At 31.0% G+C, this 19,579-nt stretch overlaps 4 protein-coding genes across 5 annotated transcripts; 3 read left to right on the forward strand and 1 right to left on the reverse strand.

Annotated features, from left to right (window-relative positions):
- Positions 1–4,283: 4,283 nt before the first annotated feature.
- LOC117238695 lies at positions 4,284–7,438 on the forward strand. 2 transcript variants are annotated; one of them, XM_033503813.1, is made up of 5 exons: positions 4,284–4,427; positions 5,416–5,499; positions 5,622–5,976; positions 6,443–6,633; positions 7,029–7,307. In XM_033503813.1, exons 2-5 carry the CDS (start codon positions 5,428–5,430, stop codon positions 7,098–7,100), a joined length of 690 nt encoding a protein of 229 aa, XP_033359704.1. In that variant the 5' UTR covers positions 4,284–4,427; positions 5,416–5,427; the 3' UTR covers positions 7,101–7,307. The 2 variants fall into 2 exon arrangements, with proteins under 2 accessions (XP_033359704.1, XP_033359703.1); XM_033503812.1 differs by lacking the exon at positions 4,284–4,427 and adding an exon at positions 4,949–4,996 and having other exon boundaries at positions 7,029–7,438.
- Positions 7,439–7,719: 281 nt separating this feature from the next.
- Positions 7,720–9,317, reverse strand: LOC117238696 (TATA-box-binding protein). Its single transcript, XM_033503814.1, has 5 exons — positions 9,116–9,317; positions 8,934–9,040; positions 8,506–8,749; positions 8,223–8,421; positions 7,720–8,137 (listed from the first exon to the last, which is right to left on the reverse strand). The coding sequence occupies exons 1-5, from the start codon at positions 9,212–9,214 to the stop codon at positions 8,061–8,063; spliced, it is 726 nt and encodes a 241-aa protein (XP_033359705.1). The 5' UTR covers positions 9,215–9,317; the 3' UTR covers positions 7,720–8,060.
- A 439-nt stretch (positions 9,318–9,756) lies between these two features.
- LOC117238693 (intraflagellar transport protein 52 homolog) lies at positions 9,757–11,733 on the forward strand. The gene is made up of 6 exons (XM_033503810.1): positions 9,757–10,108; positions 10,194–10,411; positions 10,491–10,599; positions 10,706–10,988; positions 11,067–11,315; positions 11,389–11,733. Exons 1-6 carry the CDS (start codon positions 9,969–9,971, stop codon positions 11,656–11,658), a joined length of 1,269 nt encoding a protein of 422 aa, XP_033359701.1. The 5' UTR covers positions 9,757–9,968; the 3' UTR covers positions 11,659–11,733.
- A 1,795-nt stretch (positions 11,734–13,528) lies between these two features.
- LOC117238694 (nuclear transcription factor Y subunit gamma-like) lies at positions 13,529–15,116 on the forward strand. The gene is made up of 5 exons (XM_033503811.1): positions 13,529–13,644; positions 13,811–13,943; positions 14,020–14,487; positions 14,563–14,736; positions 14,819–15,116. The coding sequence occupies exons 1-5, from the start codon at positions 13,622–13,624 to the stop codon at positions 14,990–14,992; spliced, it is 972 nt and encodes a 323-aa protein (XP_033359702.1). The 5' UTR covers positions 13,529–13,621; the 3' UTR covers positions 14,993–15,116.
- The last annotated feature ends 4,463 nt before the right edge of the window (positions 15,117–19,579 follow it).

Genomic DNA, 19,579 nt, shown 5'->3' on the forward strand with positions numbered 1-19,579 from the left:
CATTTCTACTTGAATGTGGAATATGCAGAAGCAAAGATAGGAATTCCTCATGACTTTCCTTCCCTCCCCTCAATTCCTTCGTTTGTCATTCCCCTTCATTCGCGTACATTCCTTTCCTTTTCTCCTTCCTTTCCTTCATTCACAAAAAAATAAGATAAACAAACTGGTGATCCCAGGAAAGGTGAAATGTAGGCGAAACATGTGACTACGTCATCATCGTCAAAAATAAACCAACGTCATACGATATTAGACAGAACCCCTTAGAACTAAAGCTATCTTTAAACTCGCCACCTAAAACTTGAACTAAAAATCGAAGAAACTAAAAAACAGGTCAGGCTCGAAACAGAAAGTGAAATAAAACCTTCCCACGTTCCTTAGGAATAAGCACACGCAAGCACGTAGTCCGAAACGAAGAAACAACCCACATAAAACGGAGCCGAGTGCAAACCGAAAGGGAAGGAAGGAGCAAGAGTGTGAAGAAGAGGACAGGGATGGAGATTCGCGCTTCCAGGATTCAGGGTGAGATGGTTATAGCCCATTCACACAGTGGCTCCGTGGAGATCAATACTCGTGACGGCGAGACACAGCGTAACAACCCCACGCCGCCCACTCTTCGAGAATGCTACCCTCCACGCACACGCTAGAAAAGGTTCTGGCCTATTACGACACGACTGATCAGCGTGAAATCTAAAACGACTAAATATACAGCGATCGTAAACACTCGATTGAAATGTTAAGCTATAATTCGTTAAGAAGTATAGAAGATGACCTTTTACTACTGAAACGTCATTCCTGGACATACAGAGAAAGATTGATAAAGATATTGTGATAAATCCTAAAATTGTAGGTCTCTCGACTCGTTGTTACTCACTCTGCGTACTGAGACGTTAGCCTAGGTGCTAATGATTAGGTTACTGATCCTTGATTATAGGAAATAAATTAAAAGATACAATGGTCGTTTTTTATAAAGAGTATTTCTTTATTTTGTCCAGATCGAAGGAAGGCACGTCTTATGTTTCAGATCGAACTCTTAAAGATTGACCGTTAGTAAGAAAACGTAAGGAAAGAATATCGGTGTTTACTCATTCTAAACAAATGGTTGCTATCTCATTCTCCTATTTATATTGCAACCTATGTTTACGGTAATTTATTTTCAATATGTTGAATACTTTTTGCTGTTGCATACTACACACCCGCACTCATATCTCGTAATAATCCAACACCGATTTATATGGTTTTATACGAAATTGATATGAAAAAATATTGTATGAAATATTCTAAGTATAATTAAGGTATTGGCCTTCTAGATTTATTAAAAATTTATTAATGCAATTAATTTATTAATGCAATAGATTTATTAAAAAAGGATTAGATAAAATAATTTTCTATCGAGATTCTACTTTCTTAATTATATTCTCAAAAATATGACTATAAAAATTAGTAGGCTATTGATAACAAAGGTGTCTCAAAGTATCACGATCACTGTCTGAATAACGACACCTTCCTAGCAACGTTAGAGTGCTATGGGCCTCTAGCAAAAATAAGAATTATACATATGCGTTGTTCTAACAAGAACAGTGGTCGCTAATAACCTTGATAGTTGATGACTTTAAATAATAAAAGCGGAAGGAAACAACCAGAAACCACGCTCGTTTGAGAAAACTGGATTATTCACAGTGAACAAATCGTGAAACGATGTGTTAACACGTTACACTACCACGAAGACCGCCGATAACATGAAATAAGCAGCACGTACAGAGTTGATAATATTGTCTATACTAGCAAATATAGAAAATATTCATCGCGTCTACTTTTTACCGTTTCACAAATATTTGCAACATGAAGTATTCCACGTCATAAATGTCCAATATCATAACGCACACTTCCATTTTATTTATCAAATAAAATCTGTAACACATGTTCAAAAGTAACATGGATGGAAGCGCAATTTGTGCGCGAAAAAAGACATAAAACTACCCTTTCGTGACGAAGAAATCTATATCATAGATATATATCGAGCATAATATTCGTGACGGGGAAATGGATGGAAATAAAAAGTCATCCCTTGAATTAACGCGCATCCCTCGTACGTTTTGGTCATTTAACTGCCGATAACATTTCTATTGACGTACGTGACGAGCCCCATGCGTTTTGACGCACCAGCAGGGAGACATTTGCAGAGTTATCGAACCATTCGATATCGAATCTCACGTTGAAAACACTTATTTGCGCTTTTTTATCTTTAATGTCATCGTAAAAATTGATTTTCATAAAATTTTACCTTCATAATTTAACGATGATTTAATCTATGAAATAATAAGCAAACTGCCATTCTAATTTTAACAATTCGTGATATAAAATTTTAACAATATACAATTTTGTGTAAAGAATAAGAAACGAATTTAAACTTATATTTCTTAATTTTTAAACGAGGTTACATTTTTTGTATAATTAACTTGGATAATTTTGTTTTTGTTTAATATAAACAACGAGTGAGATAAATTTGTCAACTAGAAAGAACTGAGCGTAGGGATGACTAAAGATATAAGAAGTATCTGATAATAAGATAATTCTTCGTTCATCTCCTTTATCTTCTTAGAGACAGGTAATCTTCTGTTCCTACACCTTTCCCTCCTCTGTGTAGTATTTCCGACATTTTTTCCAGAACATATAATACAAAACATAATAAGTGGATTATAAGATTATTAGTAGATCGGATAACTATAAGATAAATAAAATAAAATTATATAAAGATCTTTCAATAGATAGTAAGAGTAAGATTTATGTTTTCGAAAATTATTAATATAAATTACTGTTAATTATTATTTAAAAAGAAATTTTCTTAGAGAAAAATATAGATAGAAATACATGATCACATAACATGGATAAAAGAAGTCGTTTATCAAAACCTACTTTCGAGGTATTAGTTTCCTAAATTATTGATCCAATTACTGGAGCGTGCCGCGTTTATTAAATCAAATAAGCATTAAAATATGTTATCAACTAGAAAATAAAATTTCCTCAACGTATAAAAACCAATTGACAAAGACACTTATCCAGCGATTAAAAATACATAAGAAATAGTTTTAAAATTTAGTTTTTAAAATGAAAAAATACATCAGATTCCAAATGTTCGTACATATAAACCTGCACTAAATAATATAAGATAGAGAATAATTATAATTGTGTTTTTACAAATTTTTAATTATTTTATACTATTCTTAATTAAATTCTTCGTTCTTAATCAAATTCGACTACACGATAAAATTATACATATTGCGTTACAAGTACGCAACTATTCGCAAATTTCGTATGAACGCAAATAATTTGCGATTTATTCGTTCGCTATAACAGAATGATTTGTAGACAAGACGAGATGTTCCTCTTGCGCGAGAACATGATTCAATAGAGAAGGTAATTTTCGTTGGTGGACGCGGAAACACGGTAGCAATTCGATTTCAGAAATTGAATTGGAAGTATGCAAAGCGAGACAATTACTAATGGACGTTTATATACGACCATAATGAATGCTTGGGGTCTTTTGATCTCTGAGCCCTTGTTGATGTCGTCGTTTCCATTTTGCATTTTAGTCCTTCCATCAACTGTGTTCTATGAAAGCGTTAGCATCTGTGCAACATGGATTTCGTCTTCTCAACGTTTCTCAAAAAATTTTTCACAAACTTTCTTGTCACAGCAACGTTCTTTATTTATTTTTTCACTCGTTACTCTTCTTCCGAAAATCTTACAGAAACTTAACTAAAATATCCTCTTCGAAATAATTTTCAAAAAAAGTTTAAAAACTAACCGAAAGGATAATAATAAAAATAAGAAGTTTTCTTTTTACAAGCCCTATACAAATTACAGTAATAGTAGAGAAAGAGTAAAAGTAGTAACGAGTCAATAAATAAAATGCAAATATCGAAGAGAATACGACAAGGCCACGACCTATAAAAATCTTCTAAACACCCACACCAAAAAGAAAATACCAAAACCCGGAGAAAAATTCCAAAAGGTTGCCAAAAATTTGCGCATTCCAGAGTCTGAAATTCCATGCTTAGCCACTTCATTCATCGAACGGCGAGAATACCTCGGTCTGGTCCAGGAATTAACATGGAGCCGGTGAGCCACAGACTCTCATCCTTAATAGCAGAAACCACGTCACGAGGCTCGGTTGTGGGCCGACCTTTGCTCGTAACACGGTTTTACGAATGTGGGTTGCAAAAGAGGATCGTAGGTGGTACAGTGGCCGATGAAACCGGGGGGAAAACGGCGTGGAAAGCGTGGATCAATACCTCGATTCCGCACGAGCACAGCGCCGCTTCCGGTTGGCAAAGATACCTGTACTCCCGAATCCGAACTCTAACACTCGCGAAATCTACTCGAGAATCTCTTCGTCGTCCCATCTTGTCATTCTTCCACGATTATTGGTAAGTTTTGTTATTCGTTACTTTGCTCAAGGAGCTTTTTTATTTATGCGTTTTGAGACAACTTGGAATATTTGGACGAAAAAGCTAAGTTGAAACTCGTAATGATGGAAATTATGAGAAAGGTGGCTTATTTTCTCGAGATTGGGTGGATGTGAGTTGATGATCGATAGTGTTGTTACTTTTTATTGGATGTATTACATGTAAATGTTTTGTTGATTTTTAGAGATGAAATTATTAAGTGTGAATGAAGATTGAGGGAAAATTATTTTGTTCTTACGTAATGATATGTATAATGATTTTGGTAGGTACGTTATTGCTTTGTAATTTCTGTATTTAATTATTGTAAGAACGTACTTTGTGACAGATTCAAATCGAATAATTGTCCAACTGAACATAGTATAAAATACAAGATCAGATTTTAAAATTATTTCTTATATAACACTACTTATATGTATATACTATTAATTACATTAGAGTGATTCAGAAGTCAGGAACTAAAGTTGAAGACGTATCCTACTTATTTTTAGAAATGAAAAATGTCAGATCATTCGAATTTACTTTCTTATATTGTAATTATATACAAAATATATATATATATAACTATATCTTTTTAATTATCAATACGATAAAATTTTCATCCTACCAATAAATTATTGAAAATTTCTTTTTAACAGTGTATAATTTTTTATAGACAGATCATTTTGTTTTCTAGAAAATATCAACACATCATCTATGTTTGGATACCTTTAAAACTTTTCATAAAATATTGTATGAAGGAAAGATTTTATTAGTTGCAAAAGCATATTATAAATAAACGTAAATTAAAATAAATGATTTATTAAAACTTAATTACCTATCTCCACTCAATCATTCTAAACAATTGACTACAAATTAATCTAAATATTTATTAGTATTACCTTACTTATTAATATTAACCCAAACATTTCATTCATATAGGACATTAATTGCCACTTTTTATCTATTCCAGCTATCACACAAAATGTATTGGGTCCTGTGTCTTTCCGTGGCTGTTACTGTTCAAGCATCGGTATATTTGTCTCCACCACTTAAGGTAACATCTTGCCTATAATTCTACTTATTTTTAGTATACTTCCTATATCAAAGTCTTTTTACTTGATACTCCATATCTTACGCCTTTAATTTACTAATTTACTATTTATACATTAATTTTAGGAAGAGCAATTGTTAACCGATACTCTTCTCCGAGAGCTGATCAATCAAATGGGAAGCGAACTGGTGGATACAGCAGATTCTTATCTGGAGTATCAAGACAAACCGAAAGAAATTCCTATGGAATTACCTGCTGACTATGATGGTATAGACACTTTGAACCCCAATCCTAGCATTCGCGATCAGGAGTACTTGCAACATAGCACGTTATGGAGTCACCAACGTGTCAATAATAACGATAAGGTGGATGATAGACAGAGAATTAAACCTGGAAGCATAAAGAATATCAAGGATGAGAAAGAAAATGCTTTGCCTGCATATTGCACACCACCGAATCCTTGTCCGGTTGGATATACGAGTAAGTGATTAGTTTCTTCTCCAGATTGCGATAGTATAAATAATTCGTAAAAAAATGTATAACGTTTCCGAAAGTAACCGATATAATTTATTTAACATATTTGTGATTAACCCAACTACGTCCTCTGGATCATTATCAACTCAATCGAGTTTCTTTTATATTAAAAGATCTCTTGAATTTGAGGAAATTATGAAAAATACATTATAGATAGTACATAATTTCCTGCTTTAATTTTGTGCTAAAATTTTACTTAAAATATTAAAAATCTTTTTGTTTGTCAAAACAAAGAGAATTGGAACATAAATATTTGAGGAGCATAGCAGTGTTAGTGAAAGTCAACGAGATTCATACTTATATTAATAGAGCTATGATTAAAAGTATTATATATTATATTTATTATAATATAATGTATATGATGTATTTTATATTAGTTAGAAAATCTAATCGGATTATGCTTATTGTTCAGGTGAAAATAATTGTATCGTGAATTTCGAAAATACAGCGGCATTCAGCCGGGATTATCAAAGCGCGCAAGATTGTATGTGTGACACGGAACACATGTTGGATTGTCCAGTTGACTCCGCAAACAGTAACAGTATGCCAAGCATGCATATCCCAAACTCTAATTTCAACCAAATCGTCGATCAGTTCCAAGCTGTAAGAGATATGTTTAATTTTTTTAAATTGAATTATCTGATCAAAGCGATAAAAGGATAATGAAAAACCCCTTAAATAATCGCTGAACTTTTATCTCTAAGTTTTTCTTTAATCGTTAACCTTGTTTTCTCTATCTTGAATGCACCTAGAAATAATAAACTCTCGTCACAAAATTGTAAAATGAGTGAATTTTATGTGACGTTCGGAACAGAGAAAGTAATAAATTGTAAATATATTTAAAACAAAGAATAAACAACGTTTTCTTTTTCAAATTAAACTTTTAATCTTTTAATTTGAATTATTTTATTTAAAGTTTCATTCTTATTTTAATTTTCAGTTAATTACACACTAATGTAGGTAATAGATTTTATATAACGTTTAATATATTATTTCAGGAAGAAAATCCGTTTTTCCGAGGTGAAAAGTTGCCGATCGCGGCGAAGAAAGGTTTAAATGTCGTCTATTAAAATACCGGGTATATTCCACTGGAGACTATTAAGATGCAAGGATTGCGGAACTTTACAGTATTTTAACATATATCAAAAAACATCCTCAATCGAAAGTGTGATTCGGTAAAAGGAAAAACACAGAGAAGCATAAATGAATCTGCAGCTAGAACAGATTTTACATAATCTGGAAACCTGGTGCTAAATAAAATTACATAAATATTTTAATATTATATTACCAATTTTAATGCAGAGTAATGACTTCAAATCAGTGTACATATATTAAACAAGAGATATATTAAATATTCTAAATGTGTTATGTTTTTAAGAAATATATATATTCTGCTGCTAAAAATTAATTACTAAATTTCTATTAATCCACAAATTCTCTAGAATCTAGAATATTATTGCTGTTTCTCAAGATAATAAGTATTGGCAATTATGTTTATAAATGTTAGATAATTGATCTATCTGTAAAATATATTTGTAATATCTTTTTTTTGATAACATACTTAACGTTTGAGCTACATCTGGTAAGATAAAAATTTTAGAAATGTATTATGTACTTATGAGTTGTACTTTATTTTCACGGTAATGTAAAATCAGGTATTATCCCTATTATTTACAATATTCAAAAATATATACGTATTTTAAAGTGATGTATTGCATTTATTTCTACACATACAAAATATGTAAACTATGTCAAGAGCGTTAATTTAGCATATTATATATTTATATCCTATATCATTTATAGAGTTTTTATATAAATTATAAAATTAATTTACTGCACAAGATCCATTAAAATTTCTTCAATAATTGCAAACATGAAGCATCACTGCAATAAAAGTCACTACTAATATATAAGTTAAGAAGTTGATCAATTTGAATTAAATTAAATCAGTTAATGTATAGTAAATTTGAATTGTCCTCATACAAATCGTATATTAACGTAAAAAGCAGCTTAAAATATTGAAAATTCTGTTATTGCTTCCTAAAACTTTTCAGTATTGGATATATATTGTTTAGTGCATCCTGTAGTTCAGCTCGATTCTTTGCTCCTAAAATGTTATTATGTGTATTTAGAATAATCTTAATAATAAAAAAAAAGAATGATTAAAAAGCAACATTTTAATTCATTCTCACCTGTTAATACAATTTTACCATTTACAAATATAAGCAATACTACTCTTGGTGATACCATTCTATATATAAGACCTGGATAAAGCTCAGGTTCATAACTAGAAAATTGACCATGTATATGATTTAAATTTTCTAGTTTAATCGGAAATTTTAAATCACAAGTAGCAACTATATTTTGTATTTTAAAATTATAAAACTTGACCTGCAACAACATATAATAAAAATAAAACATTATTAATTTATCACTTTCTCGTCTATTCAGCGTACACTATATAATACTTCTTACCGTAAAACCTAGCTTTTGAATTATTCTTGCGAACTTCCTTGTGGCTAGAAAGGAGTCCTCTTCACATCTGGCTCCTGTACACACTAATTTCCCTGAATGAAAAATCAATGCAGTAGCTCTAGGATTTCTAATTCTCATGACCAAACCCGTAAATCTTGCTGGATTATATTCAGAATTTCTCGTCCTTGTATTTATATACATAAGTGGTAATTCTATGCCTAAATTGACTGTAGAAACTACATTTCTGAAAGAAAAAGAAGAAAGTTCCGCTATATATCATACATCTATTTTTAAATTTTAAATAAAATAATAATCATTTTTATTTAAGGGACATTAAATTTATTTATCCCTTATAAAATTTATTCACACATATAAAAGGTAATTTTTATGAAAATAGGAAAGATTTGTAATTCTAATAATTATATTACTGTAAGCATGGTTCTATCACTTCTTTTGTACTATTAGCTGGAGTCATTGGATTTATCAGTGATTGGGGGTTCAAATTTTGTGATGTACTTGGTCGCGGAACATTAGTCTGAAATAAAATATAAGAGTAAAAAGAAGAATATAAGAATAAGCGCACACTGTATGAACATATTTATTAATTTACCGTTTGCGGTGGACCCATCAAGTTATCCTCCCCAGCATTTTTTGCAGGGTTACCAAGTAACCTCTTTAACTCATTATCTTCTTGTACAATCGCAGTCATTTTGTGTGAGTTAACTCTTAAACGAATACAAAATGCTTACAATCATGCGAATCACCAACCATTTTGAACACTGCTCACAATTATGCTGTCACCTAAGACGCCATCTACCTTACATGTAATCAGCTGATCTTTAGATGCATTTTGTCCATTCATGAAGCTTATCGTATTTACATATGTATTACCTGAAATTACATACATACATATACAATTTGTAAAATATCTGTAAATCTGCTCGTAATTGTAAATTACAAAAAATAAATGACTCTTTTATTTTTAATTTAGATGTGTTTGAATTTTCTCCCTATTTCTCCAAATAATTTTTAATATCATCTTTAAAATTTTCCCTCTGAATCTAAGTCGAATAATTTTTTTATAAAGTATGAAAAACTTAAAACGCTTAAACTTCCTTTTTTTTCCAAAATAATTTTACAAACATTTCCCAAATGTAATAAAAATAATTAAGATTCATTTTTTATGTTTATTGTTTAACTGTTTAATAGAATATTATGAATCATTGTAAAATCAATGTTTTTTAATATATACGGCTCTGATGTATATCTATACTGTCAACCAATTACATTTAAAAGTTTGATATGTTTCTGGTTGCCACTAACAACGAGAAAATAAGTATATATTCCTAAGTAAATCTTTGATTAATAATGCGATAAAAAGGGTAATAGGGGGTTATTAAGAATCGTTTTGAAATTTATTTATTAATACTTATTCGATTCATAATAATAAGGTGACAATCACTATGAGCTCAACTTTTGGCGGCAGTGATGGCAACAATAATTTAAATGTCATTATTTTTGATGCGTCAAAAAATGAAAGGAAAATGAACGAAGAATTTAAAATACTCCAAAGGAAGTTGAAATCAAGATGGAAATTCGTCGAGTAATGCATCACTACTTATATATTGTGGTTATACTTTAATTTAATTAAAAACAAGATACCTTTAACAATTATTGTTATTTTTCAGAAACAACGATATTTTAACAGAGGAATTGTTATTGACGTGCAAAATATTAGTATTGCCTGGTCCACAAAATAAATTTACAGAATTAGAAATAAATTCTATTAGAACGTTCTTAAATTCTGGTGGACATGTTTTAGTTATGCTTGGCGAAGGTGGTGAAAAAAAATCAAATACTAATGTAAACTTTTTATTGGAAGAATTTGGCATAATGGTGAACAATGGTATTTCATTGTAAAAGTCTTAAATGAAAGTGAAATTAAAAAAAAATTTACATACTCTTGCTTATTGTTTAATTTTTAGATAGTGTTATACGCATGAGTTACAGTCAAACGATGCATCCAAAGGAATGTTTAATTTCTCAAGGAATGTCAAATAAATCTATATTTTTAAGAAATAGCAATGAATACATGTAAATCACATAAATACAAAATATTGCTTGATTTATTTATTTGATTTAATTGGTTTACTACACAAAAATGATAATAATAATTTATTTTTAATCTATCTTATTTCAGAGACATGAACTTTTTGTATCCATATGGTGCAACTTTAAATGTAGTACAGCCATCAATAGTTGCGTTATCAAGTGGATCACTAGCAATTCCAACAAATAGACCTATTTCTGCTTTTCATTATAATGAACACAATGGTGGAAAGTTACTTGTTTTAGGTTCTTCAAGAATGTTAACTGACACATATATTGAAAAAGAAAAAAATGATTCATTAAGACAAATGATCTTTGACTTTTTTGAATCAAAAGATATTGTAATCAAAGAATCTCAAATGGATGATATAGATGTAAGTTTCTATATTATAATAGTTACTGAAATTCAAAATGATTATTTATAGTTATCAATGACAATATTATTTATGTAGTTCTGGGAATATAATTTTATACCAGATATAACACAACAAGCTGATAATCCAAAAGTATGCACTCAAGATATGGATATAATGGATAATCCTCGTGATTATACCAAATTATTTAAACATCATCTTTATTCAATAAATTTAGATATGATACCAGTTTGTATAAAGGCTTATGAAGTGCTTGGCGTAAAACATGAACCGCTTAGTCTAATTCCACCACATTTTGAGGCCCCATTACCAGCCACACAAGCTTCGGTAAAATCTATTATTGTTTATTAAAATTATTCATCTTAAGTAATAATTATGACATAAAAATTTATTTATGCAGGTATTTCCACCAAGTTTCCAAGAATTACCACCACCAGCTTTGGAATTATTTGATTTAGATGAAGCTTTCAGTTCTGATTTATTGAAATTATCACAATTAACAAATAAATATATGGCAACAAAAACTTTATCCAAAGACGTGGAATTAGATCATTACATTCGTGAATTTGGAAGTATTGTTAGAATAAGTACTTCTGACACCCACACAGCTAAAGAAGTATTAAATGCTGTTTTTCAAAGTATCTGTAGCTACAAAGCTATGCATGAATGAGAATATTAGACAATTGTATATATTGTGTATTTCTCGTCCTACTTTTATAATATAAATGTACAGATATATATACAATTGAGAGATTATTTTTTACTAGTTAAAATCTTTAATTATCTTTAATTATATTTAATTCTTCCTTATCGCAAAATTTAATTTCATAAAAGTAAAAATTAGAGCAATACATATTTATTGACTTTATAGCACCTAGCCTCCAACTTAACATCAAAAAAAAAGGTATGACTGAATTTCTTGATTTAATCTTTATGATTTGACTATTTATTTATATCTAATAATCATATTACATTCCTCGTCAAAAAGATAACCCAGGTATGCTATCTTTAATTTCACAATGACATGTGTAAAGTTTTTCGTCTGTAACCTATAATATCAAAACATTATGAGGTTTAATGTGTAACAAAAACAATTATTTTAAGAACTAAATGATAACACATGTACAATAAGAAAATAATAATCAACATAAATTGTAACTAACAACAATTACTTATCAAACATATATACTTATTTAATAATGGGTACATCCCCCTTTATTTTCTATTACTTCTATTATACGATTTGGTATCGATATATATAGTTTCTGGATATAATTTTGACTCAACGTATCTCATTCACGTACAATTGCATTTTTTAATTCTTGTACATGTTGATATTGCTTTCTATTCCAGTATACGCCGTGAACAAGTTCTGTCCAGCAATTTTCAATAATATTAAAATTACCGTCGTCGAATTGCTGACATTGTCTCTTTTCTTGTGTCATAGAAATAATATTGGAACCCATCAGAACCATCCAAATTGAATCTTTTTCGTCTAAAAATAGTACCCTTCTTCATTTCTTTTTCCAATGCATTCTTTCTTTTGCAAAGCGTAAACGTTTTGCTTTGTATTTCATAGTTAACGAAACTTTCTTTTTCAATTTTAGCCTCTTAATATCTTTGCAAAATAGTAGAACTCGACGAACACTTGAAACACTGGCACTAACACTAGATTTTTCCATTATTTGCTTCGTTGTTAATTGCGAGTTGGTAGCTATATGCAAAATTGCTTGCTTATCACGATCGGATAATGATGACGGCCGACCAGTACTCTCTTTTTTGCCATAATCTTCAACATTTTTTAAGAAATTGTGTATTACTCTACGACTTCTTCTTATTACCTTCGATATTTTTGCTACTGATAACTGTTACTGTTTTAGTTCAAGAATTTGCTTTTTTTCAGACTCGTTTAATTTTTTTCCGCGTCCCATACTTACAAATTTATATAATATTGTACTGTAATCTTTACTCGTTGATAGATCATGAACTACTGAGCAATTTCTAAACATATTAACAAAGTGTGTTATCATTTTGACCTTAGTATGGATTAGTTTTTCTTTGTTACGCACTAAACCTCATAATATTTTTAATTATTTTCAACGAACCGCATATAATGTTTTGATATTATACATTATAGATAAAAAACTTTACACGCCTCATTGAGAAATTAAAGATAGCATACCTGGGTTATTTTTTTGACGAGGAGTATATAACGAACTTTAAAAATAGATGAAGTTTCATATTTAAATGATTTTATCCTCATTTGTGCACAAATCTCAAAATTAAGAACTACATAACAAACAAAGTGTGTACCGACCAGACTTGAGTGAAACAGAGGATAAGCTGTGAAACAAATACATGTTGCATCCTAACACCTCGTCTAGGAATATATACATAAACCATGAATCTGCACATTAGTGCCATCTGTCGTCGATATACTAAAATTCAAAGTAGAATAAAATTGATTATCATGACGGTATAATCACTGGTACAAATAATAATTGTCTGTGAATTTGTTAAGAATCAACAAACTGCAACATTTGTAGTTTACATAGTGATAACCTTAGACGACAGTATGATTTTCTTATTTTAAAATATTTTGTTTTATATCATTTCAACAATATTTATAGAGGATGTCGGTATTCTTTGTAAATGCGTAAGTAAAATTGTTTATTTGTATATTATTAGGTTATGTGGCTCTTTTTTGTAAGAAAAAAGTAACACATTATTTTATAAAAATATAGTGTATTGTATATTAAATATATTATAATATTGTAATATAAATGAGTGTATTACTTATTACTTTATATATGCTTATTTAGCAACCAAGATAGTGAAGTTGAAGGTGATTCAAATGGAGACTTACAAATTGCATCACCTGGTAATTCTGAGGCTCAACAGGCTTTGACTCAGTTTTGGCCTAAAGTCACAGAAGAAATTAAAAAGATTACTACGGTAAATAATTTCCATTCATATATGTTATAATATCATTATTACATATTCCTATTTTTATTTACTATTGAATTCATAGATGGATCTAAAAACACAATCATTGCCATTGGCTAGGATAAAAAAGATAATGAAACTGGATGGTGATGTAAAGATGATAAGCGCTGAGGCTCCTATGTTATTCTCTAAAGCAGCGGAAATCTTTATACATGAACTAACATTAAGAGCATGGGTACATACAGAAGATAATAAAAGACGTACTCTCCAAAGAAATGATATAGCAATGGCAATAACTAAGTATGATCAATTTGATTTTCTAATTGATATAGTGCCTAGAGATGAATTGAAACAAAGTAAAGCACAAACTGAAAGTACAGTTCGTACTTCTATGAACTCAGATCAAGTACATTACTACTTTCAATTAGCACAGCAACAAGCCTCTGCCAACCAAAATGTACAAAGTAGTAACGCTACTACACAACCTATACAAATTGTACAACCTTCTACTGGACAAATACAAACAATCAACATTGGTAGTCCTGTAGAACAGGTATATATCTTTTTGTAAAATATTTTGATTTCATTAAACAAAATTATATTTATTAATCGTATACTTTAATTACAGGAAAGTACAACTGCAAGTACAGCACAAACAGTAACAGTGCAGAATCCACAACAATCATCAGGTCAACAGATTATACAATTACAGCAAGCTCAACAAACACCTACAACACAAACGGGGGGAATACAAATTGTACAACAAATTGTAACACCTAGTGGAGAAATTCAACAAATACCAGTATGTATATTTTTTAGTGACTAATACGAGTTTATTATTAATCTATATATGTTTATTTATTCAATTTCATCTATGAGTTTAGATACAATTAACGCCTCAGCAACTTCAGATGATTCGTATGCAAGTACAAGGTGGAAGTAACCAACCGATCATAATTCAAACTGCTCCTATACAAGCTCAACCTCAACTGATACAGGTTGCGCAAGGTGCTCAAGCACCCGTCTTTCTACAAGCTAGTGGAACTGACAATGAGTAAATATTAATTAGTTTTAAGGAATATTTAATATTTAGTACTATATAATTCTAAACAAAGAAACCGGATGAAACAATAAAAATAAGTTTGTATGGTAAGGAATAAAATCTTTTGTAAATTATTCCTAAAAAGAGCGTTTTATAACTTATTTCCTTATTAAACCACGATATCGTAAAAACAAAATTAAATATTAACAAATTTATGAATCTATATATTTCATTTAGATGGGTTTAAAATTATAAGCTTATACCAGAAGTGTTATATGGTTTAAAACTTAGCAATTAAAGCATTTTTCGATAAAAGTGAAATTTTGTGATCATTTAACTACTTGAAGAGCTGTTTTCAAGAACGAATATATATCGCGGAGCGGTTATAAGATGCCGATCGAAGGATTGTCACTGAAGCGAAATGAAGTGAATTGAAGCGAAGTAAAGTGAAGAATAAAGATAAGCAGCCAACGTAAGATGTAATCTGATTCGTACGTCGCGTTCCTTAGCCGCTGGCTGCTTCGCATGGCTGAGCTTAGGACTGGCTGGTGCAACTTGTATTATGTTTCACGTTGCTGCGGTTCTTGTCTGGCAAGTCTTGAGCTCGGAGCCTTCAACAGTTCCGAAACGTCATATAGTTATAAATATATTGAAATTTATCCACTTGCAAATTGTGTTAAATAGTTTTTGATTGCTCAATCATACAATATAATAATCTAGGAAAATATTTCATAAATATAACGTAATTTAAAAATGTTATAAGACAAAATTTAGGAAATCGAAATTCCTTATATGTAATTAGTTATTTTTCATGATTATAATAAATATAATTCTATTAATATTAAATTGTAAAATATTAATCATTAATTCATATATCTTCGTAATTAAAAAATTAAAGACCAAATATTGGCAAAACGCATCAGAGAAATGCTTACATAGAAATTTATTATACATTTCTGAAATCATAAAAGATCATTGTTACATAAAACAAAAATATCGAACTATCATTATCAAATTATTATAGCTTGATGAATATTTCCATCGCTACGGAGAATATCGGAAGGATGATTGCCCAAGCAGGAAGACTAAGAGATGAGGAAGAGGGTAAAGAGGATGGTGGCACGTCCTGAAGTCCTTTTATTAGCACGGAACAAAGACGTGCTCCATTTAGAGACGTTGCCACCATGGTTCTGGTTGCCAGGGAAACCTCGTGCGCGCAATGTTGCAGTCTCAAACGTACTCTCCGGAGATTTTAATTCTTACTTCGAGAACGCTTCGATGGGTCCTTCCACCTCGCGATCTACGCCACTGCTTGAATACTCGGATTTCACGACATGTTTACAAAGATCCTAGAGATAAGTTGAGAATGGCCGCCGCAGCCCATGCCTCCTCCATGGGTGTAAGGTGACAGCTGCCTGCGCCTGCGTTACATGCACACAGGGTGTCCGAAAATTAGCTTGCCATCTCGTTTATGATTTATGCTCACGCTGTTAATTAAGAGCGACATTCGCAAGCGCGCTTAAAATTCGTGACTTAATCCCCGATACTGCGAATTATAGCAACACCATAACGTATTAATTAAACGTACGTATTAAATATTATACAACAAAATTTATCAATCAAATTTTTGTAAAAAATCAAATAAGACAAATAAATTATTTATGTTTGAAAAGATTTTTCAATATTGACAAAATTTTTTATTCGTTCTGCTCTTAACGAACAATTTTATTGCTATCACTAATTCTGGAATTTCTAGGACGTATAATCATAAAACTTTTGCCTTTCTAACTGGCTACTTTCGAATTAGTAAATTATATCCGCAACATGAATTGACATTTTCGAATTGCACACCCAATATAAGCTAACATACGTTCATACATACCTACCTAGACGAATCTACCAATGTGTGTGCGCTCGAACCCCACCCCCACATACACATACACAAGAAAGAGAAAGAAATATCTCGCTTACTTAGCTGGGGCTGAACTCACCCGCAGGATTTCTACACGTGTGTGCACTTATTTTAGCAGGATCTTATCCTGAAAATGTGTCGTTCGACGAGAAACAAAAGACCACCTTTTTAAACGAAAAAAAAGGACGGCACTTTCACATTTTTTTCCAAACTAGATTTATGGCTGTTCCTTGTGTTTAATATTTCATCTAAAATGATGCACTTATACACACGTAAATATATTTTACAATCAAGATATGTATATCAAGTTTATTTTTAATTTCTTATTAGTAATGCAATTATAACAGTACTGTGTTATGATACTTGTTATAAACTTTTTCTATAAAAAAGAAAAATTATAGTAAAGTTCAATGAACTTCAATTGCAAAACTTGTCAATAATTATTCTTTCCTCGCAATTCTTTTTTCATATGGTGTTTTAATCAACTTTGATACTACATAAAATTACAATTTTAAGTTTCTTCAATACTCAACACAACAACACAAAATTCTGGTCCAAAAATTATCACATCAACTGTAATCACAATTCTCAGAATATTCTTGTAAATTCTTATAGAAAAAGATAAAATTGGGCTCCTATATAATTATTTCAATAAAAAAAAAGTTCTTACAAAGGCGTACTCTTGTTACCGATGAAAAGACAAGAGCGATTAGGTTTTCGTCAATATGCCTGCCGAAATGGGCAATCGAGTCTTCTCCGGCGAAAGTCAGTTTGTTTCGGCATATGTACATACCTGGGCCTCGACAAAAGTAAATACTCCAACCCGTACACATGCATTTTTTCCTCGAGTGCTGGAGTCAGTGTGTACACCCTTGGGTGGTCGAACGCGCTCATTGGAGCATACTCATTTATACGTAGAGAGATAGACCACAAGCCTCCCGCATACTTCAAGACTCGCACCGTACTTGCACGCCGTCTTATTTATCTGTACACAAGGGTTCCTCGCGGGCGTATATGGCATCACGGTGCCATTATATCATAAACGTACTAACCCCCATACCGCCTCCTTTTTCTCTGCTGAGGCAACGACTGCTTCGACCAACCCACAGGATGTCGACGCCATGTCTCCTTTACGTGCCTCTCTTTATTACCTTCGATCTCCGTCGAACGACTCTTGGGGAAACTCGACGACATCCATTTCGCGTAACACTTCGCGAGTTATATTGCATTTGTTCCCGTGGGCCACCGTGGCGCACGGTTACGTAGCTCCTTCTTTTTCCTTTTCTTTCTTCTAAGAGATGCTGTACGACTTGATTGTTATCGGCACATAGGTACGATATATTCGACGCTGGAATCATTTTGTGAGCATAAGCTGTGGATTGGTTAACGTCAATTGAATTTAGCTTGCTGACTGTGGATTTTTATACATTTATAATGTACATGTAATATGCAAAAACAAATAAAATATTTAGAGTATTCTATCTGTTATAATATTTAGTAAGTAATACAATTCTTCATTTAGATATTTCATTATTTTAATTATACTCATAAAAATATAAATTTATATGAGTATACCTATAATTTATTGATTTGTAAATTTTGGGGGAAAATATTTTATAGAAGATGCTATTGTGCTTTGATTTTACTCTGACGCAATTCATAATCTATTTAACTTTTGAACTATTAAACTAACATTTAAATATCCTACGTAGAAGATTAACAATACCTATTTAGGGGAAAAAGTAATTAAGCGTATATTTAAAAATGATTTCAAATAAGACGAACTTTCCATGCGAATATTCTTCGAGATGCTTAAGAAAATCATGTCTTTGATTAAATTGGTAAAGATTCCTGTTATCCAGTGTACTGTAAAACAACGGTCAGATTAGACATACTTATCCGTTATTATGTAAAAATACTAATCCCCTTTGTCGTTTCTAGACGGGCCCCCCTGATCGAAATCGCTTTTGTACTTCAGTTGATCTTTTGTTTACTATTTACAGATACTATACAGCGTTGAAAAGCGTGTTCGACGCTTTTTCTGACAAATAAACGTCATGTGGAAACGAATTCACTTAATCATATTCGCCACCGTATGCACTTTGATACGAGAAATATTACGTATCAGGGATGAGAGCGAGATAATAAAGCAACCGCTGCACATTCTGCTTTATCCCGTATTCGAGCACATTCTTCTTTATCTCACATTTCATGTTACGCTACGTTCTTCAACGTTAATTTTAAGATTATTTTCTAAAGCTAACCCCAAAAATCATGATTTTGGATAATATCGAAAAGATTAAGTATCTATTCAACTCCGTTGCTAATCTCGAATTTCCATATTTCAATCTTGCTCTCACTTTAGCAAACTATGCAAATTTTCTACATTAAAAAAAGATGTATGACAAAATTGAGACGAAAAATCATGCACACTAATAACAATTTTTTCATATTATTCTCACATTTAAAATATTTTTTTAACGAATAATACAGCGAGTTTAAAATAGTAAATAATGAATAAAATAATATAATAATGAATTTCTGAAATACTTTAAATTATTGGCCTTAAATTATAAATTATAAATGTAATGTTACAGTACGTTAGGATACGTTGCATTCTGTGTGGAAAATTTGAAGAAAATGGCTTTTATTCTATAAATTGAGATGTCATGCAAAAAGCAGTTTTGAAAA

The sequence above is a fragment of the Bombus vosnesenskii genome, unplaced genomic scaffold (genome assembly GCF_011952255.1).
Source record: "Bombus vosnesenskii isolate JDL3184/JDL3185 unplaced genomic scaffold, Bvos_JDL3184-5_v1.1 scf7180000013605, whole genome shotgun sequence".
Lineage (NCBI taxonomy): Eukaryota > Metazoa > Arthropoda > Insecta > Hymenoptera > Apidae > Bombus > Bombus vosnesenskii.

What these genes read in the sequence shown, in the direction of transcription:
- LOC117238695 (XM_033503812.1), top strand. Translation starts at nt 4,964, where the DNA reads ATGTCAGATCATTCGAATTTACTTTCTTATATT. An exon ending in ATTTGTCTCCACCACTTAAG is followed by an intron (nt 5,500 to 5,621) that starts GTAACATCTTGC and finishes CATTAATTTTAG; the next exon opens with GAAGAGCAATTGTTAACCGA. An exon ending in TCGTCGATCAGTTCCAAGCT is followed by an intron (nt 6,634 to 7,028) that starts GTAAGAGATATG and finishes ATATTATTTCAG; the next exon opens with GAAGAAAATCCGTTTTTCCG.
- LOC117238696 (XM_033503814.1), bottom strand. Translation starts at nt 9,214, where the DNA reads ATGACTGCGATTGTACAAGAAGATAATGAGTTAAAGAGGTTACTTGGT. An exon ending in TTCAAAAGCTAGGTTTTACG is followed by an intron (nt 8,422 to 8,505) that starts GTAAGAAGTATT and finishes ATGTTGTTGCAG; the next exon opens with GTCAAGTTTTATAATTTTAA. An exon ending in TGGTAAAATTGTATTAACAG is followed by an intron (nt 8,138 to 8,222) that starts GTGAGAATGAAT and finishes ATAACATTTTAG; the next exon opens with GAGCAAAGAATCGAGCTGAA.
- LOC117238693 (XM_033503810.1), top strand. Translation starts at nt 9,969, where the DNA reads ATGAGCTCAACTTTTGGCGGCAGTGATGGCAACAATAATTTAAATGTC. An exon ending in TCAAGATGGAAATTCGTCGA is followed by an intron (nt 10,109 to 10,193) that starts GTAATGCATCAC and finishes GTTATTTTTCAG; the next exon opens with AAACAACGATATTTTAACAG. An exon ending in CTCAAATGGATGATATAGAT is followed by an intron (nt 10,989 to 11,066) that starts GTAAGTTTCTAT and finishes TTATTTATGTAG; the next exon opens with TTCTGGGAATATAATTTTAT.
- LOC117238694 (XM_033503811.1), top strand. Translation starts at nt 13,622, where the DNA reads ATGTCGGTATTCTTTGTAAATGC. An exon ending in AAATTAAAAAGATTACTACG is followed by an intron (nt 13,944 to 14,019) that starts GTAAATAATTTC and finishes TTGAATTCATAG; the next exon opens with ATGGATCTAAAAACACAATC. An exon ending in GAGAAATTCAACAAATACCA is followed by an intron (nt 14,737 to 14,818) that starts GTATGTATATTT and finishes CTATGAGTTTAG; the next exon opens with ATACAATTAACGCCTCAGCA.